Source organism: Camarhynchus parvulus, chromosome 28, assembly GCF_901933205.1.
Source record: "Camarhynchus parvulus chromosome 28, STF_HiC, whole genome shotgun sequence".
Taxonomy (NCBI): Eukaryota; Metazoa; Chordata; class Aves; order Passeriformes; family Thraupidae; genus Camarhynchus; species Camarhynchus parvulus.
In genome coordinates this window covers 4264785-4288726 of record NC_044598.1, presented here as the reverse complement: position 1 = coordinate 4288726, position 23942 = coordinate 4264785, and the positions used below count along the sequence as shown (strand labels likewise).

The 23942-nt window shown below is 45.9% G+C and overlaps 1 protein-coding gene across 1 annotated transcript in view; it reads right to left on the bottom strand.

Moving 5' to 3' along the window:
* Positions 1–1435: 1435 nt before the first annotated feature.
* The window catches only part of AP3D1 (adaptor related protein complex 3 subunit delta 1), a 43214-nt gene continuing 20707 nt past the window's right edge, over positions 1436–23942 (bottom strand). Inside the window, 26 exon segments of the mRNA XM_030966612.1 lie at positions 1436–3636; positions 3792–3871; positions 4607–4728; positions 5104–5189; positions 6126–6214; positions 7258–7447; positions 7767–7814; positions 7937–8026; positions 8028–8087; positions 8833–8931; positions 9557–9619; positions 10786–10996; positions 12029–12052; positions 13214–13287; positions 13927–14126; positions 14861–14936; positions 15730–15801; positions 16553–16694; positions 16819–16964; positions 17353–17584; positions 19020–19250; positions 19985–20133; positions 20851–20996; positions 21527–21575; positions 21975–22024; positions 23521–23570. Coding sequence (XP_030822472.1) covers positions 3541–3636; positions 3792–3871; positions 4607–4728; positions 5104–5189; positions 6126–6214; positions 7258–7447; positions 7767–7814; positions 7937–8026; positions 8028–8087; positions 8833–8931; positions 9557–9619; positions 10786–10996; positions 12029–12052; positions 13214–13287; positions 13927–14126; positions 14861–14936; positions 15730–15801; positions 16553–16694; positions 16819–16964; positions 17353–17584; positions 19020–19250; positions 19985–20133; positions 20851–20996; positions 21527–21575; positions 21975–22024; positions 23521–23570 — 2875 coding nt within the window. The 3' untranslated portion in view covers positions 1436–3540.

Sequence of the window (23942 nt, the reverse complement as noted above, 5' to 3'; positions counted from 1 at the left end):
CCTCAGCTCCTCGGGGGTCTCTGGCTGCCCGAGCTGGCCCCGGCTCACGGCAGCAGCTCGGCGGCTCCAGCAGAGCAGCTGATCCCGGTGCTGCTCCCGGGAACGGCCGGGCCCTGCTCCAGCAGCCCATCCCCTCCTGCTCCCGGGAACAGCCGGGCCCTGCTCCAGCAGCCGCGGGGCCCCTCTGGCTGGATCCCTGCACGAGCAGATGATGCTGTGCCCCAGAGCAGGAGCATGTGTGCCAGGCTCGTGGGCCACTCCCGGGCACAGAACCACAGAACCGAGGTTGGGAGGCACCACTGGAGCTCACCTGGCTCAGCAGGAGCCCCTGAGCACACCAGGATGGTGGCCAGATGGCTTCTGAGGATCTCCAGGAAGGTGACTCCACCATGCTCTGTCACACACAGGGCAAAGTCCTTCCCCTGCTCAGGTGAAATTTCCTGTGTTCAGTTTCTTCCCATGACTTCTGATCCTGTTGCTTGGCCCTGGCCTCTGGCACTTAGTAAAGCACACATCCATATATATAACATATATCTATGTTGTCCATATCTATATTCATCTCTGCTCTTCCCCCCGCCCCAGCTCCCACAGCCTTTCCCCACAGGAGCTCCTCCATCCCCTCATCATCCTCACAGCCCTGCACAGGCCCCCAGAACTGGACACAGCACTGCAGGGCTGAGGGAGGGGCAGGATCAGCTCCTGTGGCTCATTTCACACTTGAGGTTTGCTCCAGGCTCTCCCTGGGTTGGGGTTTGGTTTTGTTTCCATCCCATTCCATCAGATTTGTGCAGTCCCAGCCCATGGCAGGTCCATGTTGGGATTGCAGTACTGGGAACACAGGACCTGGATCCTTCCTGTAGCAATGGGGCCAACAAGCTACTGAGCAATTGCCAGCGCAGGACTGGTGGCTCCCGACTCTCAGCCCCAGGGATTTTCGATCCCAAGATGATTCTCACAGGTTCTGGTGCAACTGAAAACCACTGGGGCTTCAGCCAAGCCCAAGCCTCATTCCTGCTGTGGCAGGACAGGGCTTTATCCTCACATCAATGTCACCACGTTTGTCACAAATCTCACTGGAGGCCAAGAGGAAGCAACAGCAGGGGCTGATTCCGGCCTCATTCAGACCAGAGCTCCCATTCTTCCAAGGGTTGAATTTTAGCTGCAATCATGATCCAAAAAATAAAACAATTAATGGAGATTTAACTGAGATAGTCTGAATTATTTTTTCCTGTAATTTCAGTGTTAGTGACAGCTGCTGTCGCAGAGCTGCCTTTTAAGGGGATGGCACTAGGAATTCCCTACCTCCTTTAGGAAGGAAATTCCTCTTACCTCCACTGAAGATCCATTATTCAGCCCTGGGGTAAATCCATGCCTTGGTTTTGGGTCCATCCAAACTGGAACAGTCTAATGAAAGGACCATTTATAAAGCCAAAAATTTAACTTTGTTTTGAAAGTTTATTGGATCATCTTGACACAAAATCATTACAGCAGCTTGTGGTATGTTGTTTTCTTTTTCTTTTTTTTTCCAGGGAATGTTGATAGCAAATAAATTTGTGAATGTAACACATCATACAGTTTCAAAATTCTAGAATCACTGCACAGGATTCTGTAAGAGACTCTACATGCTAAAGTGACAGTTTTCATCCATGAATTAAAAAACCCAAACACTAATTGAGGAACATTATCCTTTAAGACAATTTTAATATGTTCAGTTTCTAATACACAACTGGCTAACCAAGGGAGGCTGACCAAAACCAAACCCTCCACGTCGTGGCAGCGCGGTCAGACACGGAGCTGGGCCTGGCAAGGAACCCAGAGCACCAGAGCAGAGCCTTTGCCAAAATACCTCCTGTGGGAAGAGTGTAAAGAGCACAAGACACGCGTAAAGTACAGGACATCACCCAACAAATAAGATCAACGCTTCATCCTGCTCCCTGCATGGGGGTTTGGTGTTTTAGGAGTGGTGGTGGTGCTGGAGACGTGCAGACCCAGCCAGCTCCTCCCTGGGCACCTTTTTAGAGCAATCAACTGCTCCTGACCTGTGCCTCAAAGCAAAACCCTACCATGGAGTTTTGCTCAGTGGGTGCGGAACTGCGAGGAAAGAAACGGAGCAGGGGAATAAAAAATAAGGTGAAAGCAAGGGATGTTGGAGAAGGACATCAACTGAGCATCTCTGCAGGACACTGTGACATCCCTTTCCTGTCAGTGACTCCACAAGATTCCAATAGTGCAGAACGGGCACTTCCCACACTCTCCCTTCTTCCACCTAAAGCAACTGCTACAGTCCCAAATCTGCAGCTCCTCAGCCCCCTCCCCATCCTGCACCCTGAAGGGAGAGCAGCTCCTCATGAGCCCTCTCCTGCACCCTGGCAGGGAGAGGGGATCATCATCATCCTCCCCCTTCCTGCATCTGGAACAGGGGCTCCCCATCCATCCTTCTCTCCCTGGCAGGGAGGGCTCTGCCACAGGGACCATGGGGCACTTGTGCTGCCAAATCTGCTCTCAGTGCTGCAAGGGCAGGGCTGGGGGACACTGAGGGGACACAGACAGAACGACCCTGCTGGTTTCAGAGCCCAGAGGGAGGACATGGACCTGCACACAAGGGGCTGCACCCATGACTGTTTCTCTACCCTGGGAACGGTCAACCTCAGCTGGTGAGCAAAAGGATAAAAAAGCAGGAACAGACCCCTTTGGATTTCCAGTTTCTTGCTACAGCTTAACTGTTCAGGAATGTGAAATTGAAGTGGACTCATAAAACACATCAGCAGAGACAGCTCAGAGGGGAGAGGCCTGACAGACTCCGTGTGTGGGGCAGTCGAGGGGAGCACAGACCCAAACAATAACACTTCCAGCCCATTTCATGCTTCCACACTCGACTCTTCCAGCTGTCACTAAAAGAAGGTTAAGGCTCAAGGCAACTACTATAAACAGAAACTCAAACATCCCAGTTCCCACAGGGCTCCTTTGGATTAGCTCAAGGAGATGGAGGATATTTATATGCTGATCACAATAGATCTTGAGATAATAATAAATCATATATATATAAAAAAAACAAAACAAAAAGAGGCCTTCTGGTCCAGCACCAGCCTCTGCTAGAAATATACATCAACTACAGCAGCCCTGAAGACATATTTCATGGCTAAGGATTAAGTCAACCTTCCCTGGCATAAGCACAAGCAACAAACTGTGCTACTGTTGATAAAGTCCTGCTCAGTCGCCGTCCCACACAGATGAAGGTCATGGGATCATCATGAGCTGCTGAATAAATAGTGCCCACCCCTCCCTCCCTCCCTCCTCCAGTCATGTCACCAGGATCTCTTTGGGCTAGAAAGGGTTAACACCACAGTTTGTAAAAAGTTCTGAAAATAAAAAGGTAACATACAGCCTTAAAATGTCTAAACTGCAACCAATGGTGGAGTGAACTGAAAGCACGTGCCCCAGGGTAGTACATGCGTACGAGGGAGAAACTTAACACTTGGGTCTGCTCGTCTTTACACGTTGGGTGTGTTTCTGCTCGTTGGAATATTGTATAAGGAATATTCAGCACTTGGACAATGTCTCTTTCATCTCATCCAACAAGTTGCTAAGCAGGGTAGAATCATTACATTTCCCATCTATGGATACAGAGTTCTCTCCCTTGGAAAGGAAAAAAAAAAGAGAAAAAAAATCATTAGTTCCTCTTCCACAGGGGGATAAATGTGTTCCCAGCCAAACTCAGGGGCTGGAAAGAGGCAGAGGAAGGCAGGGAAGGCTCCAGGTTTAGCTTCTCTCAGGGGTTACAGTGCTCTCACCTTTTTTACCAGTAGGCAGACATGATGGCCTTGGATAGAACGGCTGTACATGGATGCACACGAATCAACGCGTTCCACAACTGCAGAGAAACAGCAATTTCATTTCATTGCATTCCATTCCATTTTAATTCAAGCCCTGCTTCCCCTGGAGAGCAGCCCTTGCTCTGCCTGGCCTTGAGGAACAGAGGCTTCTACAGAGGGGAGGAGGAAGTCAGGGTTAAGATGTGCCTGGCTCCTCGTGGCTTCTCTCTGGGACGTTTCACAATAATGAGGTGAGTCATTTGTATCCTAAGCCACAAATGTTCTGTAGCAAAAACACTGCTCAGAACGTAGATTTCTTCCCCAGAAATACTTCCAGTGAGGCAATGTCTAATGCAAACACCAGAGCATGATGAAACAGCCAGTTGTTTTGCTTCAGCCAGCGCTAGTGTTTTAATTAATAAACCCAAAGATGAAGAGCTGGGGCTCTCCCTCACTGAAAGGAAGCACTGGGGAAGGAGTCTGAAGCCCTGCAGATCAAATCCACCCTCCAGAGAACAGTTACAGCCTGAACTCCACAGCAGCTGCTCCCATGATAGCTGTCACATGCCTCACTGGGCTGCAGGAATTCCACAGGGACACAAGGAGAATTCATTTTGAAGAACACTGCATGCTTTGAGTGTTGCAAAACTGGAGAAAACTCTCCCAAATGTATTTAATCCGGACATCACCTGCTCCTGTGGTTGCTGAGTCCATGGAGTATTATGCCCACCAAGCACAGCAAAGATTTTAGAATATGGAATTCTGCAGAAGGTTCTGCATCAAGGAAGACTCACCTGAAAAATGATGATGAAAACAGATCTTTGCCAGTAGATGTTGGAAAGAAATGCTAATTCCATCTACTTTAATAGAACTCATGTGCAGATCTCCAGACTCTAGGAGCTTGGCAAAAGCATCACTGCAGAACAGGAATGAAAGTAAATGTTTTATTAGAAATGCAAGTGAAATCTGTCCCATCAGCCCCATGAAACATGTCAGGATACAGAAGCTTAAGTGCTACCAAGCTCTAGAAAAATGGATTTACAACAAATATGGAAACCACACTCCAGAGCTCACTGGAGCAACTTGTGCCCTATTGCTGCCAGAGCTGCCTCTGCCAGCCTGCAGGGCACAGAGCTCCCTCTGCAGAGCCACTTGAAATCAGTCAGTGGATGTATCTGAACAGTCACCCCTTAGAGAGACACTGCCCAAACCCTGAGGAGCAGCAGGGCTCAGCCTGCCAGGGGCAGCACAGGCTGGGCTGGGCAGGGCTCAGCCTGCCAGGGACACTCACCTGTAGCAAGGTGTCGTGATCAAGTATGAAGCACAACTGAAGTGCAATTTGAAATCTAGTTTTTCATGGGTTGAACCTTCATCATCCTGCAACAGGGCAAAGGAGAGCAGGTGAGTGGGAGCCATGAGGCAGCCACCCCTACCCACCACACAGGCACCAGTGAGGAGCTGAAGGCTCAGTTCCCCCTGAAGGATTAGTGTGAGAACCATCCCACCACAAGACCAGCCCACTCAAAGATTTGGGCAGCTGGGTTGATACGTGCACCTACAACAGGTAAGGGACACACCAGGCTGCAGTTCTGCCTGCACTCTGCTGAATTAAACTGAGCAGACTGAGTTGAAACTAACACTTGGAGATGTGGTTTTACAGTTCATTATTTCCTGAGCAAAATAATAAATTAATAGTTCCCAGATTCTTAGGTACTAAAATAGGACTAGCATGCTATTTTTAAGAAACTCTTAAAATAGAGATAATGGCTGACTCAGGAGTAGCCACAACTGTCTCCATTCATTTCCTCTGAGCATCTCTTTCATTAATAACTGTACTGAAATAACATCAGAGACCCACACAGTCTTATCCCGCTCAATACGTATTAAACAATGCCTTCCGCTGACCTCACTCTTGGTCTGGGTTTCCACTCTTAATGACTGCATCTAATTCTCATTTTTGTTTTGCAGCCTTGTACTAGGCGGCAGTGTCCAACTGAGATCAGCAGGAGCAGCCCCTGGTTCCCTCTGTCCCCTCCCCAGCAGATCAGTGTGATTTTCTAGCTGACAATGTGGCACATGTTCCAGGCTGCCTTGCTCACACGCTGACAGCAATGACAATCTAGGACGTGCTGACGCAGGACTGGGGGCTCTCTATTGCACAAGATGTCATGTGAAAATGTTCCTCACAGAATGGGCTGCTGCAGCAGGGATGAAATGATGCCTAAAAAAAGCTCCAGAGCAGAGCTTCCCACCCGAGTCCGGCTCCCTGACGCAGTTCCCAAGGAAGCAGAGGCAATTGAGAGCTGCACTTACTTTGACTATAAAGGACAGTGTTCCTTTTAACTTCTGAGCCATAACAATACTCTGAAGTGTAAACACAAACTGGGCTTCATTAGAGATTCCTAGTGTGAAGAGAGGAGAGGGAAAAGTCAGGTCAGAACATGGTTTCCAGATCTAAGTAATGGTTACAATAAACTGACTTATGTGCAGACTATTTTTGAACCAAGTCTGAAATTCTCTGAGTTGGAAGAGAGCTCTACACACAACTGCTGTGATGAGTCAACAATGTTACAGCACTCTCAGTAGCAGCAATGGGAGCTGGCATTTGATGGAGGTTATTGAGCAAGTGCCTGGGCAAAGTGTCACAGTGTCACAGATTTAAACTATTTGCATAACTGGAATTATATTATAAACATCTCAGAGTAGCTTTCAGAGCTAATTTGAATTCTAATGTTTCTATGTTTTGCTTTTAATATACAAGTCTGTGTCAAGAACTGCCACATACAGATTTAAAACAAATCAAATACCCCACTGCTTTCCATGGGGGACTGAAAAGCACCCTGAAGCCATTCCAGCCCTCTGTGAGCTGTTCCAGGATTCAAATTAACTCCTCAGTGAATGAAGGGAAATTCAGGGAAGTTCACGGATTTGACTGTACTACTGTGATCTGTACAAAACCATTATCCTTCATTTCTGTGCTTAATCCTTCAGCTGCCCTCCTTGCACATCCTTATCACAAACCTTCACTGCAAGAGGCCTCTGCCATTCAAACAGTGGGACAAGAGCTCCAGAATAAATCCAGAGTGGATTCTAATACTTCACAAACCTACTACCTTGTTTTAGTTTAAATCTCATAGCAAACACATCATGAATTTTGGATTCCTGTAGTCAAAGGTGTGCCAGCCTGCAGGCACCTGGAAAAGGAACTCAGACATTTGGACTCCCAGCCCTAGATTAAGGCTTTGCTCTTGCTGTGCAGAACCATCTGCATTGCAGCCATACTGGGAGAAGGTTTATCCTCTCCAGGGAACTGTGGGAAAGCCCAGCAACACCCAGGCAGAGATGTTTTTTCTGGAAAACAGCAAGAAGTTCAAGCAGCTCTTTCCACAGGAGGGCAGTGCAGGGCCAGCCACACTCCAAGAGCCCTGTGCAAAGCTGTGCATACCAGGGGGGAGCTGGAAGGGCACAGGTATCCCATCGTGTACTGATGATCCTTCTGGTCGGAGCATTTTAGTGTTGAGAGAGTCCAGGACATTCAGTTCCATGCTCTTAAGGAAGCTAGTGCTTTTGTTCTCAAAGATAACAGACACTGTAACTTGGCTGTCATTCTGGAGGTTTCCTTGGATATCATAGGTCTGCAAATGAAGGGAAAAATGTCACAGGAAAGAGTCAAACTTCAAGAAACAGAACACATTTATCCCCATTTTACCCGGGGATAAAACCAGGTTCAAAGGGGAGGTAATTTGGTATAGCCAGAACATTATAGAAACACACTGGTGATCAGCTAAGGATTGGGAAAATATCAACTTAGAAATTAAAGTGGGCCACCCAAAGGAAAGGAAATACAGCTTGGGACTGAAACAGTTCTTCAGTTATGTGATGGCTCCATAAAGTCACTGCTCCATCCCCAGGGCACCCCCCTCTTAGGGCACACAGAGAATAACCCAAACTCACCATTTTAATGTATGGGTTTTCAGCGAGAAGGCGGTAACTGGACATGGGCTGCAAAACAAGAGAGAACTCACAGTCACACCAGAACTGCCGACTCTGAGAAGAGCTGTCACTGTCCTCCCTCCCAAGCAGCTGAGCTCTCCCTGTCCCCAGGCCTGGGCACAGCTACTCACTGGTAGTGGCTCATCCTCTAGTGTCCCGTTCTGCACCGACTCTGGGGGCTCCTCCTCGCTGTGATGACTCTTCTTTTTGGATTTCTTTTTACTCCTTTGATTTCTCTTCTTTCTCTTTCTTGTGCTTTTTCTTCTTATGCTTGGAGGATTTCTATCAAGAAGAATGAGAAACTACAACAAACCCTTAAAGAAACCCTTGATTTCTAGCTATGACCCCTCTACCACTCTTTCAACTCTAGACTCTCACTCTCTGCACTTCCTGGACTGTGCAAAGTTTCCCTTTACTGCAGAACCCAAAACAGAGCTACCATTCCTTAAATCCCAAAAGTAACTCCATGTGGAATCCCAGTAAACCCTGCTCCCCACCCAGCTGCCAACACCTTATCCCAAAGTAACCTGGGAACAGCACAGGGCTGAATCTCTCCAAGTGTTTGGAAGCTCAGCTTTAACTGGGACCTGTCCTTTGGCTCAGGGACAGGGGGTGGTCACAGCTCCCCAAGGATGCAACATTTACAGGCAGTCACTGCACTGAACAGATGCTGTTGGTAAATCCTGTGTGCTGCATTTTCAGGAGTTTGAGACAGCAGGAGAATATGGCTGAGTGGTGACAGCAACTTCATGGAACCGAATTGTGAAGGTTGAAAAAGATCTTTAAGATCATCAGGTCCAGCCATCAGCCCAGTGCCACCACATCCAGCACTAAAGAATGTCCACAAGTGCCACATCCACAAGTTTTCTGAACATTTCCAGGGACAGTGACTCCACCACTGCAGCCTGTTCCAATGCCTGACAATCCTTTCCATTAAAAACATCAACAACAAAATCTTTCCTAATATCTAATCTAAGCCTCCCCTCGTGTAACTTGAGGTAATTTCCTCTTAACTTGAACCATTTACCTTTCCTTCATCCTCCTCCTCCTCCTCTTGTTCTTCCCTTTCTTCTTTATTTAGCCCTTGAGGTTCAGCCACCACAGCAGTGCCCACTGCAGGCTCGCTCTGAGGAGAGGAGCAGAAGGATTCTGACACTCATGGAAAGCAGCTGGAACAACCCAATCCCACAGCAAAAGAAACTCAACAGTGACAACTCCTCACAACTGTTATTTCAGAAATGACATTAGGCTAACATGGTATCAAGGCTTTCATTTTATGCCTCTGAAGCCCAGCAAATATGATCACCCAAGGACACGATTCAGAAGATTTCCTCCAAGGAGTCCATCCCCTTCTATCTTTGTCTCTTCCTGTAGAATTTCCCATCAAAATTCATGAGAATTTTTCTTTCACACTCTGTCTCTCATGTCTATTAATATTGCTAGAGTCTACCTCATATGGGGAAATAAAACCATACAGCTGTATAACATTACACTCATCAATAACAAAATCAACCAAGCCTGGAGCTGCACCTGTATTTCTATTTCTATTCCTTGATCTGCACAGAATGAGCCTCAAGTCTCCCATTACAGCTCCTCTGAACTGGGCAGACACAATATCTCTGCTCCCCAGCAGGAAGGTGAGGAGATGAAGCTGATGTTGCCCTCTGTGCTGCAGCATGACACAGCACTCCTGCACAGCTTGAGGCAAGGAATAACCACAGAAGTTTCTTCTGATGGGGGAAGATTCCTACCTGTGGCTGGGGCGTGGGAGCAGCTGGTGGAGCAGTGGAGAGCCAGAAATCCAAGTCTTCTCCCTGAATTTCAGGAGAAAAAAACCCCATTATCATTGTTTTTAGATATTTCTTAAAAATCAAAAACAAAAAGATCACAAGGATGGAACATCTGCCTTATGAGGAGGGGCTGGGAGTGTTCACTTGAAGAAGAAAAGGCTCCAGGGAGAGCTCAGAGCCCCTTGCAGGGCCTGAAGGGGCTCCAGGAGAGCTGCAGAGGGACTGGGGACAAGGCCTGGAGGGACAGGAGCCAGGGAATGGCTCCCACTGCCAGAGGGCAGGGCTGGATGGGATCTTGGGCAGGAATTGTTCCCTGGCAGGGTGGGCAGGCCCTGGCACAGGGTGCCCAGAGCAGCTGGGGCTGCCCCTGGATCCCTGGCAGTGCCCAAGGCCAGGCTGGACAGGGCTTGGAGCAGCCTGGGACAGTGGGAGGTGTCCCTGCCATGGCAGGGGTGGCACTGGATGGGCTTTAAGGTTCCTTTGAACCCAAACCAGTCTGGGATTCTGTGACTCTGTAACAATTAAATGAAAACTTGGAAGTTCCCATGGAAATGCAGCACTCCAGAGCGCTCCTCATGCACAGATGCTGTGACACATTCAGGAGCAAACACATCAAGAATCTTCACTTCAGTCTCTGAGCACCTCCAAAGGCAGGCCCAGCTGACAGAACCTGCCCAGCACCCCCACACTAGGGTAGGGGATCCCTGGCATTGCAAGGGCTGCAGGGCAGAGAGAATGTGCAGCTCTGCAGGAGGATTAACAGGAGGATACTTCAAATCCTGAGAGCAACTGGCAGCTATGGACAGGGTTTATAATTGAAAGGTTCTGGAGCACATGGGAGTCAGGATGCACCACAAATGACACTCACAGTTCCAGATATTTTGCTAAGGAGTTCCCCACTTGGAGAACAGACAAAATATCAGCAAACTCAGCTTCCATGTGAGCTCTGGCAGCTCTGCTGTGTAGGCTGCAGTAAGCTCAATTCTGCTAACTAAGGAGGCTAAGCAAGTGTTATTTTTATTAACAGAAATCTTTAAATACCTGCTGCTACAGTAGTAAAAATTGAAGGAAATAGAGGGTGAATGCATTGAGCTGTTTGAACTGTTAAATGCAACTGTTCCTAGGCAACAAAATGAACTCAGCAATAAATAACAGCAGGAGCTAAAATAATGCAAATCTTGGAGAATTACCTTTTTTACTTCTTCTTCCTCCTCCTCTACCACCTTTTTCTCCTTCTCTTTCTTCTTTCCTTTATCTCTCTCTTTATCTTTATGTTTCTTTTCCTTCTTTTTGGGTTTCTTGCTCTTCTTCTCTACTAGGGGAACTTCTGAGTCGGGTGACTTCAGGGTCTCGACATTCCTGTGTCTCTGCACTGGCAGCTTCTCACTGTCTGCTAAGGGTCTTGAAAAGAAAGAGCCCATTACCTGCTGCAAACAGCTCCCTCAGCCAGATAACCTGGCCAAGACAAGGTCTGCTTTGTTCTTAGGGAGCTGGGCCCCCAGGCCTAAAATCAGTGCATATTTCTCTACCTGGAGTTTACTTATGCACTGCAGACACTGCCCTTGTGGGTTAGGAGTCAGAGGAAACAACTGGAAGGTGACTGAGAGCCAAGGTTTTGCTGTTTAACCCTTAGAGGTGCCAGCAGGAGGCTGAGGAACGCCCACAGAGGAACAGCTCCATGCTACACTGTGTTTCCATGGAATCCCTCTCCAAGGAAAAGCAAGGATGTGGAACAGCATTTCCAGCAGAGTGGAAACTCGAGCAGTGGAATGTCAGCATGGCTCCAGCAGCCCTTGAAGGGTGTGGGGTTTGTTGTTCTTGATGAACAGATTGGCCCAATTGGGAATTATTCCAAGTAATTTTTATTTTGGAAGTTTACACTAGGAATTTTTACTCTACTACCACATTTTGTAAGTTAAATGTAACTTCAGACACCTGTTTCCAAAAAGCACCAACAGCAGGTCATATTTATACTGTATCCTAAATCCACTAACTGGGGAAAAACACCACAAAAATTTCTCTCATTCTTGTCAAACATTTCCAGAAACCAGCAAGAATTTCACCAACTGCATATTTTTCTATTTATTAGCTTTTATTTAATATTAATTTTCACACTGGTACAGCAAACATCCCTTCAGGAAGATTTCTAATGGCCTCAACTGCCTCAATTTTGTTGCTTATATTGCATTAAGAACCAGAACCAATTAATTTTTCACTTTCAGACACTAAGGAAAGATTGAACAACCAACAGGCCTCATCTTTTACTATTTCAGATACACCTGTACAGGAACAGCACTGGTACTGAAAGCCAGTGACAAAACAGACTCTCAAATGTGAGAGTCTCTGATTTAACAGTTCCACCACCCTTCAAGGACTTGCCCTGTCCAAAATCAACCAACCTGACAAAGGTCAACACTCAGGAGATATTCTTACCTGGAAGGCTTCCCTGAAACCAGACTGCGTGTGAGCGTGACAGACAGAGCAGTGCAAGCACAGAAAGAAAGAGAGAGGACACAGACATGAGAAACCATGACAGGAGAGCACAGCACTCATGGCACAGGGGAGGGAATGGATGGAACAATCCACCAGCCCTGGATGCCTCCTGGAGCACAGCACCCAGAACCTGCTCTGCTGGGTGTGCCCAGTGCTGCTGAGAATCACCATGCAAATATAGGGGCTACAGTCAGAAATTAATTTCCTTTTATATATTTTCACTGCAGACTTTGGCCTTCCAAAAAAGGAGTTCCTCAGAAAGTGTTTTATTCATTTATTCACAAGGTACTGAGGGGCCAAAGCCCTTTAAATTTGGAACTGCAAAGAAGGGCACAGACCCAAGTATCAGAGGAAGAGAGAGATCCCACACACACCCACATGGGCCTGCAGAGTCTTCAAAAATTTACAGGAGGCATCCCTGGACCATAAATCAGCAATTATTTTTAGCATGGTGATTTTGTAAAACAGCAACTAAAAAAAAAATTCAAACCAATCTCCCAGTGCAATACTGCACAGCCCAGAGCTCATGGGCATGAGGATGCAGGGGCTCAGTGCTGGCACTGGCACAGCCCCAGAGCTGGCTGGGACAGCCTGGGCACAGGTGTGACACACAGCTCAGTCACAGCAGAACAACACTTCCCTACAGTGGGACACACTGAAGGGCCACAGGGCAGTGGGGTGGGACAGCCTGGGTGTTACTGGTCAGTGATCACAACACAGGCTTGCCACGGACACAGAGCTTCTGAGGGGGACAGATGGACACAGCTCACACTCAGTGCCAGCACAGGTGACAGCAGAGACAGTGGGACACCCAAACCTCAGAGTAACTCACACCTGATCCAGTGACACTGTCTGTGCTTCCAGACTCCTTCAGTCACACTCACACTACATTTAGTGACTCCCCTGCCCCTCCCAAACCTCTCTCATACTCAGGAGTTGAGATTTTATCACCCAAGCTGCAGTGAGAGCCAAAGCTGGATGAGCACCTGAGGTTTCACCAAAGCCATAGGAAGAGCCTTCAGCCTTTTCCCCTCATGGCCTGTATTGCCTTTGCCTGCTCAGCCCCAGCCCCGCCCTCAGGCACTCCCTCAGCAACTGATGAACCCACACACAAACTGCACTTACTTATCCAGGTCTATGTCAAGTGCCTTATAGGGATCGTTGGGATCTTTGTCATCTTCATCACTGGGCAAAGCATTCTGCAGGAGAGTAAAGAGACATCCACTGAGGCAGTAAACCACTGGCAATTTCCAAACTCAAGCTTAACACCACCCAAATGACATTTTTTTGAGCCTGTGAACCCTGCAGCAGGCCAGCTGCAGTCAGGCACAGTAAGTTATGGGAACAATGCACTTCAGTGCAGCATCTAGTTTCAAGATTAATTTGGAACAGAAACCCCTTCTTCATAAACAGCAGGACTTGAATTGCTGCTGTTCGGTTTTGATTAAAGGAAATTTTAGAAACAAATACAGATTACATCATTAGCATCTGCAATTAATTATCATCAGCTGCAAAGCTGCTGACTAGACAGCAAGTTACAGTCAAAGTGAAGCAGCAGAGCATAATAAATGTTATTTGGACAGTGTTACTTTTAGAGCAGGGATGAACATTGTTTTGCTAGTTTTGACTTTTTTAATAGCTTCAGTGGCAATTTTTGTCTTTCTGTTAAAAAAAAAGACAGTAATTTCTTCCCCTGCAAAGAACAGCCTGGGATCATCTCAGTCATTTCTGAAACAGCTCTGGAACTGCCACATCACAGACTGGCTGCAGTTGTGGGGGCAAAAATCTCTCAAGAGCTGCACACAGATAAATCCCAGACCCCAAGCACAGGAACTGACCTCTGGCATCTCCTCTGTGATGATGTCAACGTGGTGAGCTGGAGCAATGTCCTCCTCACTCTCTGTGTGCAGGGAGTTGTGGCGATGGTGTTTCCCTCTCTTCTCCTTTTTCTGCTTTTTCTTTTTCTTGTCTTTCTCCAGTTTCTGTTTATGCCTTCTCTCTTCTTCCAGTTTCACATACTGGTCTGACATGGGCATTCCTGGGGGAAAGCCAAGCTGCTTTCAGGTACAGAGCACATGGACTGAGCACTGAAGCACCCCGTCAGGAGTGTGCCCTGCTCCTGCTTCCAGCTACCCAGAGCCAGCTGGATCCACACCTCTCTGTGCTTCCACATCACCTCACACAGCCCCCCAAGCACCAGCTTTGCTGTCCACTCCATCTCTGCAGAAACAGGACAGAGCTCAACCCTGCTCCCTGATTCTTGGCTGCATTATTGCATTACAAGGAGCATCCCAAACATTGAGATTTTAAGGAGAATTGGTGACATTGCTGCTGTACTTGCAATGAAAGGCACTTTATCAACAGCTTTTCTGTGCTGTATCCAACCACTCCTTAGATACACAACCACTTTTGATAACTGAAAAAAGATATCCAAACAGTATCTCTACCATTAGATTCTATTTCATGTCTCCTCCATCAGACCTCTAAGATATTTTCAAGGTGACTGCTCCCACACAGAACAGTGGTTCCTCTACATGTCACAGACCTGGCTGCATGACATTCCTAATCACAGAACTATTTCTAATATTATCTTAAAAGGAACTCAGACTGCAAAGTACTATTTTCAAATGTAAATTAAGGAGATATATTTAAGACTCAAATGAAAGTGTGTTCCTTGCCCTTCAAAACCACAGGTGGAAGACCTAAGAAAGAATTATGACTTTTGCTAAACTGAATTTCTTTAATTAATTTTAAAAAATTAGTTGTGCTTACCTGGAACTTTTAATGGGACAGAAAGGTCGATCTGGACCACAGGAATATGTTCCACGCCTGGAGTGTCTTGGTATCGCTGGGAAAAGAAAGATTTGCTACTTTCTGAGCACTACCAGCACAAATTTCTGTAAATAGGCATATTACAAACATCAAGCAGTTCAATCCCTTAAGAGAACATTTTAAAAGATAGGAATGGAACAGCTTGTTAATAATTCTGTGTGGTAGCAGAGAGTGTTTTAAAGCCAGTTGATAACTATTATAAAGAACCCTACTCTTAGCTACCCTACAGTTTTTTAACCCCACTACTGCCCTGAAGAATTACTGCAGATCCCAGAATGAAGAATTACTGCAGCTCTCAGAATGAAGAATTTTTGGTTTGTTTTATTGCTAATAACTTGCCACTTCAGAAGATAAATTTGGAGACTGGAGTTGAGGAACACGGGGCAGTCCTTCAGATATAGAGAAATATAGAGGGAATAAAGGAAGTTCTTTCCCTGAAAAGGGCGTTCAGAGACCACAACAACTTTCTGATCCACAAAATACAGTGTGAGTTCCAGGGTCACCCTCTGCAGGGCTCTGAGTGAGGTGCCTGGGGATGTGAATGATGCCATCACCCAGGGCTGGGACAAACTGCACAGACTCTCTCACAGGCTGCTCTGGGGGTACCAGGTCACTCAGGAGATTCTCAGCACAACCAGGAGTTATAAAAACAGTTGTAGGCAGCCACTCCAGTCCATGCATTATAAAGTGGGAAGGGGAAAGTGCAGGGGAAATATCAGAATGTCCCAGAGGAGGCTGCAGCTCTGACATTCAGGGAGCCTTCCCACAGTGACAGCAAAGTGCAGTGAGATATTGCAATTCAGACTCACCTTCTGAGGGGAAGGAGAGCTTTTAATATAAAATGGGTTGTTTGCCTGTTCTTGTTTCCGGGCTTCTCGACGCTAGAAGCAAAAGAGGATTTGCAGTTACAATGTTTGTTTGTAAGCAAAGAGATAAAAGACACCAAAGTGCAAAACAAAAGCTCCCTGCATTTTTGGAACAATACATAACTGCTGTGAAAAGACTAGAGCAGAGCAGCTTGTGTGATAAAGCAATTCTGAGTTACCACACGTACTAGGATAGAACTGCAGGTACCATTACTAATTCCCATCCCTGGAAGAGTTCAAGGCCAGGCTGGAAAGGGCTTGGAGCAATATGGGATGGTGGAAGGTGTCCCTGCCCTTGGCAGGGGGTGGAATGGGATGAGCTTTAAGGTCCCTCCTGCCCCAAGCCATTGCATATGATACTGTAACTAATATTCCTTAGAACACCCTTCTTTGCTTTTTAATTAAAGACTAGAGATAAAACCTTCCCAGACATCACTTTTTGATGGCAATTGGAATGTTGCTGTTTTCACTTCTGCAAGGAGAGGAAGAAGTGAAGATTCATGTAACAACAAGTTCTCTCTGCGAAAGCAAAGAGGTCAGAGGCAGGAAAGGTGGGATCACTGCTGAGCACAATCATGTTACAGTCATTCACAGAAGCTGCTCAGGTCCATAAGCATCAGCTCCCATCAGTGATCAGCTTTCCTGAGCTGTGGAGAGCAGAAGGGCTCCCTGGCTACATGGAGAATCCACAGCAGCCCCCACTGCTCCAGCACCACTTGGATTACTACTGAATTATGTAGGGAAAAGCATTTTAACATTCACTCACTCTGGCCAGCTCCTCTTCATCTATTTCTGGCTGTCTGTGTCTTGAATGCCTTTGTTCCTCCTCATGAAATATTGTTTTGGGCTTTTCATCTTCAGACTCACTGTCTGATGGAGGCTCATTGATCCAGGCATCAAGGTCCAGGCTGGGAAGAATTGCAGCAAACACACAGCTTGACTCAGTACACTGAGTATTTCAGTGTCTCATCATATACATTGCTTTATTATTCAAAGTTTAAATAAAGGTTTGGGAGAGAGAAGGAACTTTACCCCTCTGGAACAGGGACTTTCTTCTGTGCTTTAGGAGCCACAGGGTTCAGCTCACCAGCAAACAGGGCTATCACTTCCTCAGCTACAGGAACTTCTTTTGCTTGTAGCTTCTGGATGTATTTTATTAGCTGCAAGATGCAAGAAGCCTAAAAACAAATGCAGAAGTGCTTTCAGAGTAATATTTAACAAGCTGAACCAAACAAATCAACTGAAGTCAACAGAAGGTGTTTTACTCCATTAAGGGACTTAAGAGAAGCAGCATAAAGTGCAGGTTTAGAGCAAATGTAAAAAGTCCATATTAAGCTTTTCTTTTAGCTGGGTCCTTTTTGTCCCCTTAAGTGGCTGAATAATTTTGAAATTAAATTGTTTTGAGTGAAGATCTTGCTGACAGCTTTCAGAGATGACATCAAACTGCAATAAGATCTGGGCTTGGTCACTGGTAAGAGCTTACAGAAAATGTGCACAGACACAGAGAGTCACAGACCTGCTCCAAGGCTTCCCATGATAAATCCCAAAGTAATTTCATTCTCTTACCCTCTCCTGAACCTCCAGATCTGCACTCTGCACAAACTGAGGCAGGCGGTCGATCATCAGCTGTGTAATTTCCTGAGCTGCCTCCTTTTCCCCAGCCTGCTCCTTCTGCTGCAGGATGGATGCATAGAGCTTCACCATGTTCTGCACATAAACAGCCTGGATGTGGCCTGGCAGGGTTGTAACTTTGGGCCTCAACATTGCTTCCAGGGTTTGGTTTGCTTCCTCCAGGTGTCTATAAGAACAGAATATACAGGTGAAAGGCAAGCAAAAATAAAATCCAGCAGGCAGTGCTTAATACAAAAAAAGAATAGAGATCACAGAACTTTAACAGACCTCATGCTCTTACTCAAAATTATCTGCTCACAACTAAATGGAAAATGCATAAGAAAGTATTACAAACAAAGCTAAGCTGTTTCTAAGTAATAATGTGATAACACTGGAAAAAGAGTATATTTCCTTACTTTTTCAGTTGCAGTTTTCTTTGTACAACTTTTTTTTTTTTTAAGAAAATTAAGATCTGAGCTGTACCAGCTTTCCCCCAATATCACACCTACAGTGTGAATTTAAACTGGAGCCAGTGTTCAGAGTGGTAATTAGAAAGAGACACCAAACTAGCTGGTAAGAGGAGACTCCAGTACCACACCTGTCCAATCTACCAGAATAAAAGCTGGGTAACAGCTATATCTGCACAAGCAAGAGACAAAAACACCTGTTGAAGCTAAAAGAAACATACTGGTACAAGAACACTGAAAATTGTGCTACTGTGGGCACTGAAAAATTTTAAGCAAAAAGATGACATCTTTTAATTTCCAGAAAGATGGGAAAAAAAGCCTGCAAAAGCCTTTTAACAAGGACAAAACAGGGAGGAGAGAAAGAATTGATTCAAATATAGAGATTGCACATGTTCCCTATAATATAAATGGGGTAGACCTTAATGATTAAGAAGTTCCTTCAACATCTGAAGATCTAACAGCTTATACCTACAAGATCAGAAGGATCCAAAGCTGTTGGAGAGTGCCCAAGGAGGGACAGGAGCTGGGGAAGGGGCTGAGGAGCAGCTGAGGGCACTTGGCTGGTTCAGCTGCAGCCCAGGAGACTGAGGGGAGGCTCCTCGGGGGCTGCAGCTCCTCCCCAGGGCAGGCACAGGGGCAGGGGCTGAGCTCTGCTCTGGGACAGGGACAGGAGCCCAGCAAGGGCTGGAGCTGGGCCAGGCCTTGGCATGGAGCTCAGGGCAAGGTTCTGCCCCCCGAGGCTGCTGGGCACTGCCCAGGCTCCCCAGGGAATGGTGCCAAGGCTGCCAGAGCTCCAGGAGCTCCCAGGGCTGCTCAGGGTGGGGTTGTTGGGGTGGCTGTGCAGGGACAGGGCTGCACTGATGATCCCTGCAGGTCCCTTCTGACTCAGGATATTCTGGGATTCTATGATTCACTACTATGGCTTCCTACATGAGTGGGCAAGGCTGGACAGACAGGAAAAATGATCAGCTAGTTAAAAATGTCTTGGCTAGAATGAGCTGAGGAGTCGATAGTGTGAGGGAACAAGAGAAAAACAATCACTTTGGTGGCATTAAGGTACATACTCTAATCCCTCTCTCAAAAACACCTTTCAGTGACCAAAAGCTTTGCCCAGCAGCTGCCCCTCAGAGCACACCAGGCTGTGCCTGCACTTACTCAGAGAACTCCCCGCAGATCCAGGCAGCAGCATAGAGCACCTCACAGATGCCGTTCCTCTGGGTGTTGCTGGCGATGAGGTGGGCGTTGTCCAGCAGCATGGCCATCTGCGACACCGCGAACTTGCGGATGGCTTTCACTCTGATGGCCACGTCCAACATCTGCGCCGCGATCAGGTGCCCGTGCCTCGTGCCCTCCAGCCGGGTCAGCTCCACCAGGATGCTTATGTACCTAGGGGAAGGGATGGGTGGGCATCAGAGCACAACCCTGTAAGAGTCTAAATGAGGGACGCGGGACTCCAGGCAGCTCTCCAAAATGCAGTTTGTTACATCTAAGACATTCCAGCAGTCCAGGGTCATGGGTGACAGAGCTGTGCCCACAGCTGTCAGCTCCAGCTGCAGGCAGGCCTGGAGACCCTTTGGTTTTGGTTACATTGCATCAGATACTTTTCTTTGCTTAGCATCTTAATACAGTAGAACCAATCTATACCTTAACTATTATCTATAGCCTATCATAACTACTATAATTACCATATTCATGTTACTATTCTCCAATCACTAAAGGTTAGTACATTATAGTTTAAGCTAGAAGTTGTATTTCAGTTTTCTTACAGTGGAAAATTCTGAGACCTTTTTTCTACTTGCAACTTTGCTGACTTGTTTGCCTGTGCTATCTTTCTGCTTGATAAAAACCTCTTCTTATTTGAGGTGCATCTATCCTTCGCTCTAAGCCATAAAAATCCCTTCTAACTAACTTTGCCTTCTTGGTTATCCAGTAAGACTGGCTCAGCAATTCTTTTCTTCTATATCAAAACTTGCTTCCAACTCTATTCCTTCATCAGACTCCACATTCAAAAATCTTTCTGCTAAACATACATATCTGTGAGACTTTCTTGTCAAACTTTCATCCTTCCCAACACAACCCTGCACTGCCTTTCTGATGAGCTCCAAGCTGGCAGCACTGACCATTCAAAGTTGGTGATGTACTGATAATTGGATTGGCTGCAGATGTCAATGATTTTGGTCAGCAGCTCATCTCTGTACGTCGTCCCTTCAGCTTTATCCACATGAATCATCAATTTCTTCACAATCTCCATCAAGTTCTTCTTGGAGACCTGTTGAAGAGGTGGTGAAGGGTTCAACCACTTTCCTACACAGCCAAGTCCTTCCAGTTCCAGTAAAGCAGCTGCTGGCTCTTTGCTGGACCCTTTCATGTTAACAAGAAACCAGAACCACCTCTGTGGGCCCCAATCCAAAAATAAACCTGTCTAATACTGTTCAATGTTTTTGTTAAAGAAGAGCCAGCATAAGTTACAAGGTTTAAGAAAAGACTGGATGTGGCACTTAGTGCCATGGCCTGGCTGACAATAGGTCATAAGTTGGATTTGATGATCTCCAAGGCTCTTTCCAACCCAGCTAATTTTGTGATGACCCTTGCTGTGGGAGAGCTGAGGATCAGAATTACTATCAGCAATACAGAAATCCAAGAGAAAGTGACTCTTCTACTGCCAGATTAGCAAGTTTAAGAGTTTAAAATATTTTTGCTTATAAAGGAAACAAATTTAGGAGTCATTAACATCCAATGGAATTGATTTCAAAATGGGTGATTTCCAACAGAGCCTGAACTGAGAAACTCCATCCAGTCTGAATCAGAATTTTTAAAGCCCTCATGCTGAGCCAGATATTTCACTAAGTAGGAACTAGTAAAAGACTGCCAGAAAAGATGTAGGAGTTGTTATCAGAAGTCTGCTGTGGAGTGGGCATGTTCTCCTTAAACATCACCTTCCTACAGGGTCAGTGGGGCTGCTGAGGAAATAAATGTAGGAACATACCATGCCATAGAGGAGATCTAAAGCTCTGAGTCGGATGGACTCATCTTTGTCATCCAAACATTGGAGAATGAGGTCCTTGTGAGACTGAACTGACTTGGGGTGCGTTTTCAGGATTTTGGACATAGCTAACAGGCCCAGGTACTTCACTGTGAAAGACAAAATAAAACTTCTTTCCAAATATAGAAACACTGTTTTGGGCTGAGCATGAAATCTTAAAGCTTTAAGATTTTAAATTTCCCAGTATTCCTTGTAGTCACTAAAGTAAGTCAACACTCTTGCATTTTACTATTATGCTCACTCTGCTGAAAATAGCTGTCACTGCTCTCCAAGCAGCCAGTCTATAAAAACGGAAATCCCAGAGCATGGAAAGAACTGGTTTAGATTTACAAGACCACAAACAGCAGTAATATTTGTTGTCATTTGTTTTTAAAAATATTATTATAAAGAAGTGCTCACCATCAAAAATTATTTCCATATTAAACCCCCCAGTAGTAATAACGGCTGTCATTTGTTTTAAAAAATATTATTATAAAGAATATAATAAAAAATTATTTCCATATTAAACCCCCCAGCAACTGTTTACAGCACACCAGGCACTACAACCCCTCTGAGGCTGCTGCAGCATCTCCCCAGTGCTTGGGGGCCAACAGCTCCATGAAGAAAGCACCATACTTACAGTTCTGGTCAGAATCTTCTATCAATATCCTCAACTTCTGCACACAAAGCTGGGAAAAAAAACCCACACTGTGTTTATTACAGTTCTTAATTAAAGTTAAGTCTTCATGAAGTTTACTCAATACACAAGGAAGTATCTGACCAAGACCTGAGGTCTCCAGGTGAGAGGGTTTTGTTGCATTAACAGACTTCCAAACACAAGGAACCTCTGTATGACTGTATTGATAGCAGGAGAAGAATAAAGAGTTGGGAAAACTCTCAAACTCTGCATTTTAGAGTGAATTAAGTAGGAGAATTTATATAGGGAATGCTTCAGCCTGCAGGATTGCACAGTGAGAGCGCTTCAGGGAGCTACTGCTGTAACTTCTGGCAGAGGAACACAATCCCATTTTCCCTGGCCCTTGGGATCCCCCAGCAAAGCAGAACAAGCCCCAAACCCAGGGTCCCACCTGGATGCTGGCGCTGTGGTTGGGCATCCCCGAGGACAGAGAGATCAGAACTGAAACAGAAGCACAAATTCCAGTCAGAATTTCTGTGCTGGGAGTGACTGCAACAACACCACCCAACAGCTCACACCCAGCTCAACTCTCAGGGAAAGATTATTTTTTGTCTGTTTATTGCTTAATTATTGTTTGTCTGTTTGCCTGGACTTCTGGGGGTGGGGAGGAAGGAGAGAATGTTGTGACAAACTTATAATTTCACATATCATAACAGTAATAATAAGAGGGCAGGAAAAAACGTGTAAAGGTAGAAAAAGCTGCAACAGCCAGGTCAAAGCTGCTCTTTTTTGCTCTCACTAGGGTTTATTTCACTGACATCACATAGCAGTCAAGGCTATTAATATATCAGCAGCTACTGTACAGCTGAATTTTTAATTGTGCACTTTCCTAATGCAATGGGATGCAGCAACGGATCCTGGAGTTTAATGTGATTAGATCAGAGCTTTAATCAAGCCAGCTATTATTGATTATTTGGGACACTTGAAAGCTCTGGCAGCACACAGCCCCACTGCAAGAAAGGTGGGCTCACTGTGGTAACTGCTGCTGGCACAGCTGTGCCATGTGCTGCCCTCTGTCCCTGCAGGGGAGCTGAGCTGGACACTGTCACCTCCAGAGCTGGCAGGTGCCAGGTGCTCCTCTGGTGTTTCAGGGCTCATTTGCTGGCTCTGAGTTTGACATCACCATCCCTGAGGTGTCCTGGGTGGGTGAATTCCCCCTCTACCCACAGATGACCCCACTGGATCTCAGTGAAGGCCACTCTCACTCACAATGGAATTCCCCTCTGTGTTATTCTCCCTCCCATCGTGACACCTCATTTCCCTGAAGGAGTAACAGTGAGTGACAGATCTCTCTTCCCTCTCCGAACTGACCCAGCACAGCAAGTTCTGCAGCATTATCCAAAGAACCCACAGGAGACAGACAGACCAACTGTGAATGTCAATAACCCTCTGCTCCACACTCTGATATTGCAGCCAAGCCTGAGCTGCAATACTGTGTTATCCCTTTTTGCCTTTGTTTTCTCTCACCCTCCCAGTTATGGAGTTCATATCCCTTCCGCAGAAACTGAAACTGCCAATCAGTAACTCCAATTGCCTCCTCTAAGGAATTACACCCCATTTTTAAACTGCAAAGTTGCAAAATTAAAAAAAAAAAGGTCTGATCCATCATCACATAAGAGAACTTGGCAAAGAGACATCACTTGTTTTAATTCTATTGCTGCTGCTACATTTTGTAGTTGTAGCAACATTTAGGATCTGGCACATAAATAATCTCATTGTGTTTGCTGAAGGCAGGTACAGACAACACAGCTGTAGTGGCTGTGCCTCACCCACTGACAACAAAGGATTTCAGCCCCACAGTAACACAAAGTTTGCCAGGAGAGTTAATGCATTTTAGAATACATTAAGTTAAAGAAAAAAAGGTTTACAGATGGCGTCAGTTGATGACAAAGTTCATCACTTTTTTTTTTTTTTTTGTTCCAAGTTTCAGTTCTCACCTGCTATTACTGTGTTCACACATTCATATAAGAGAGACATGGCTGAGGTGCTGAAACAGAAATCAGGTATATTAAATAAGGAATAAACCAGCACATTTTGAAGAGCTGTCAGCACTATCTTGGAGCTAGTTAGCACCTTGAACTTCACAAGACATTGTCAATATTCTGCTCCATATCCCTTCAAACAGATGAAATGATTCTCACTTAAAAACTGTTGGGGGGAGGAATTTTTAAACAAATGTTTAAAAACTCAAAAATCTTCCTGGAAAAGCACCAAGTAAGAGCACTGTGACACAAGGAACACGGAAGGAAGTGGTTACTCAAACTCCAGCACCAGTCACACAATACTGAAGCAATCTTGCCCAAGAATCAAATGAAATCCTCTGCCCAAGGTCAAAAACTCATGACAAGGCAGATGGAGA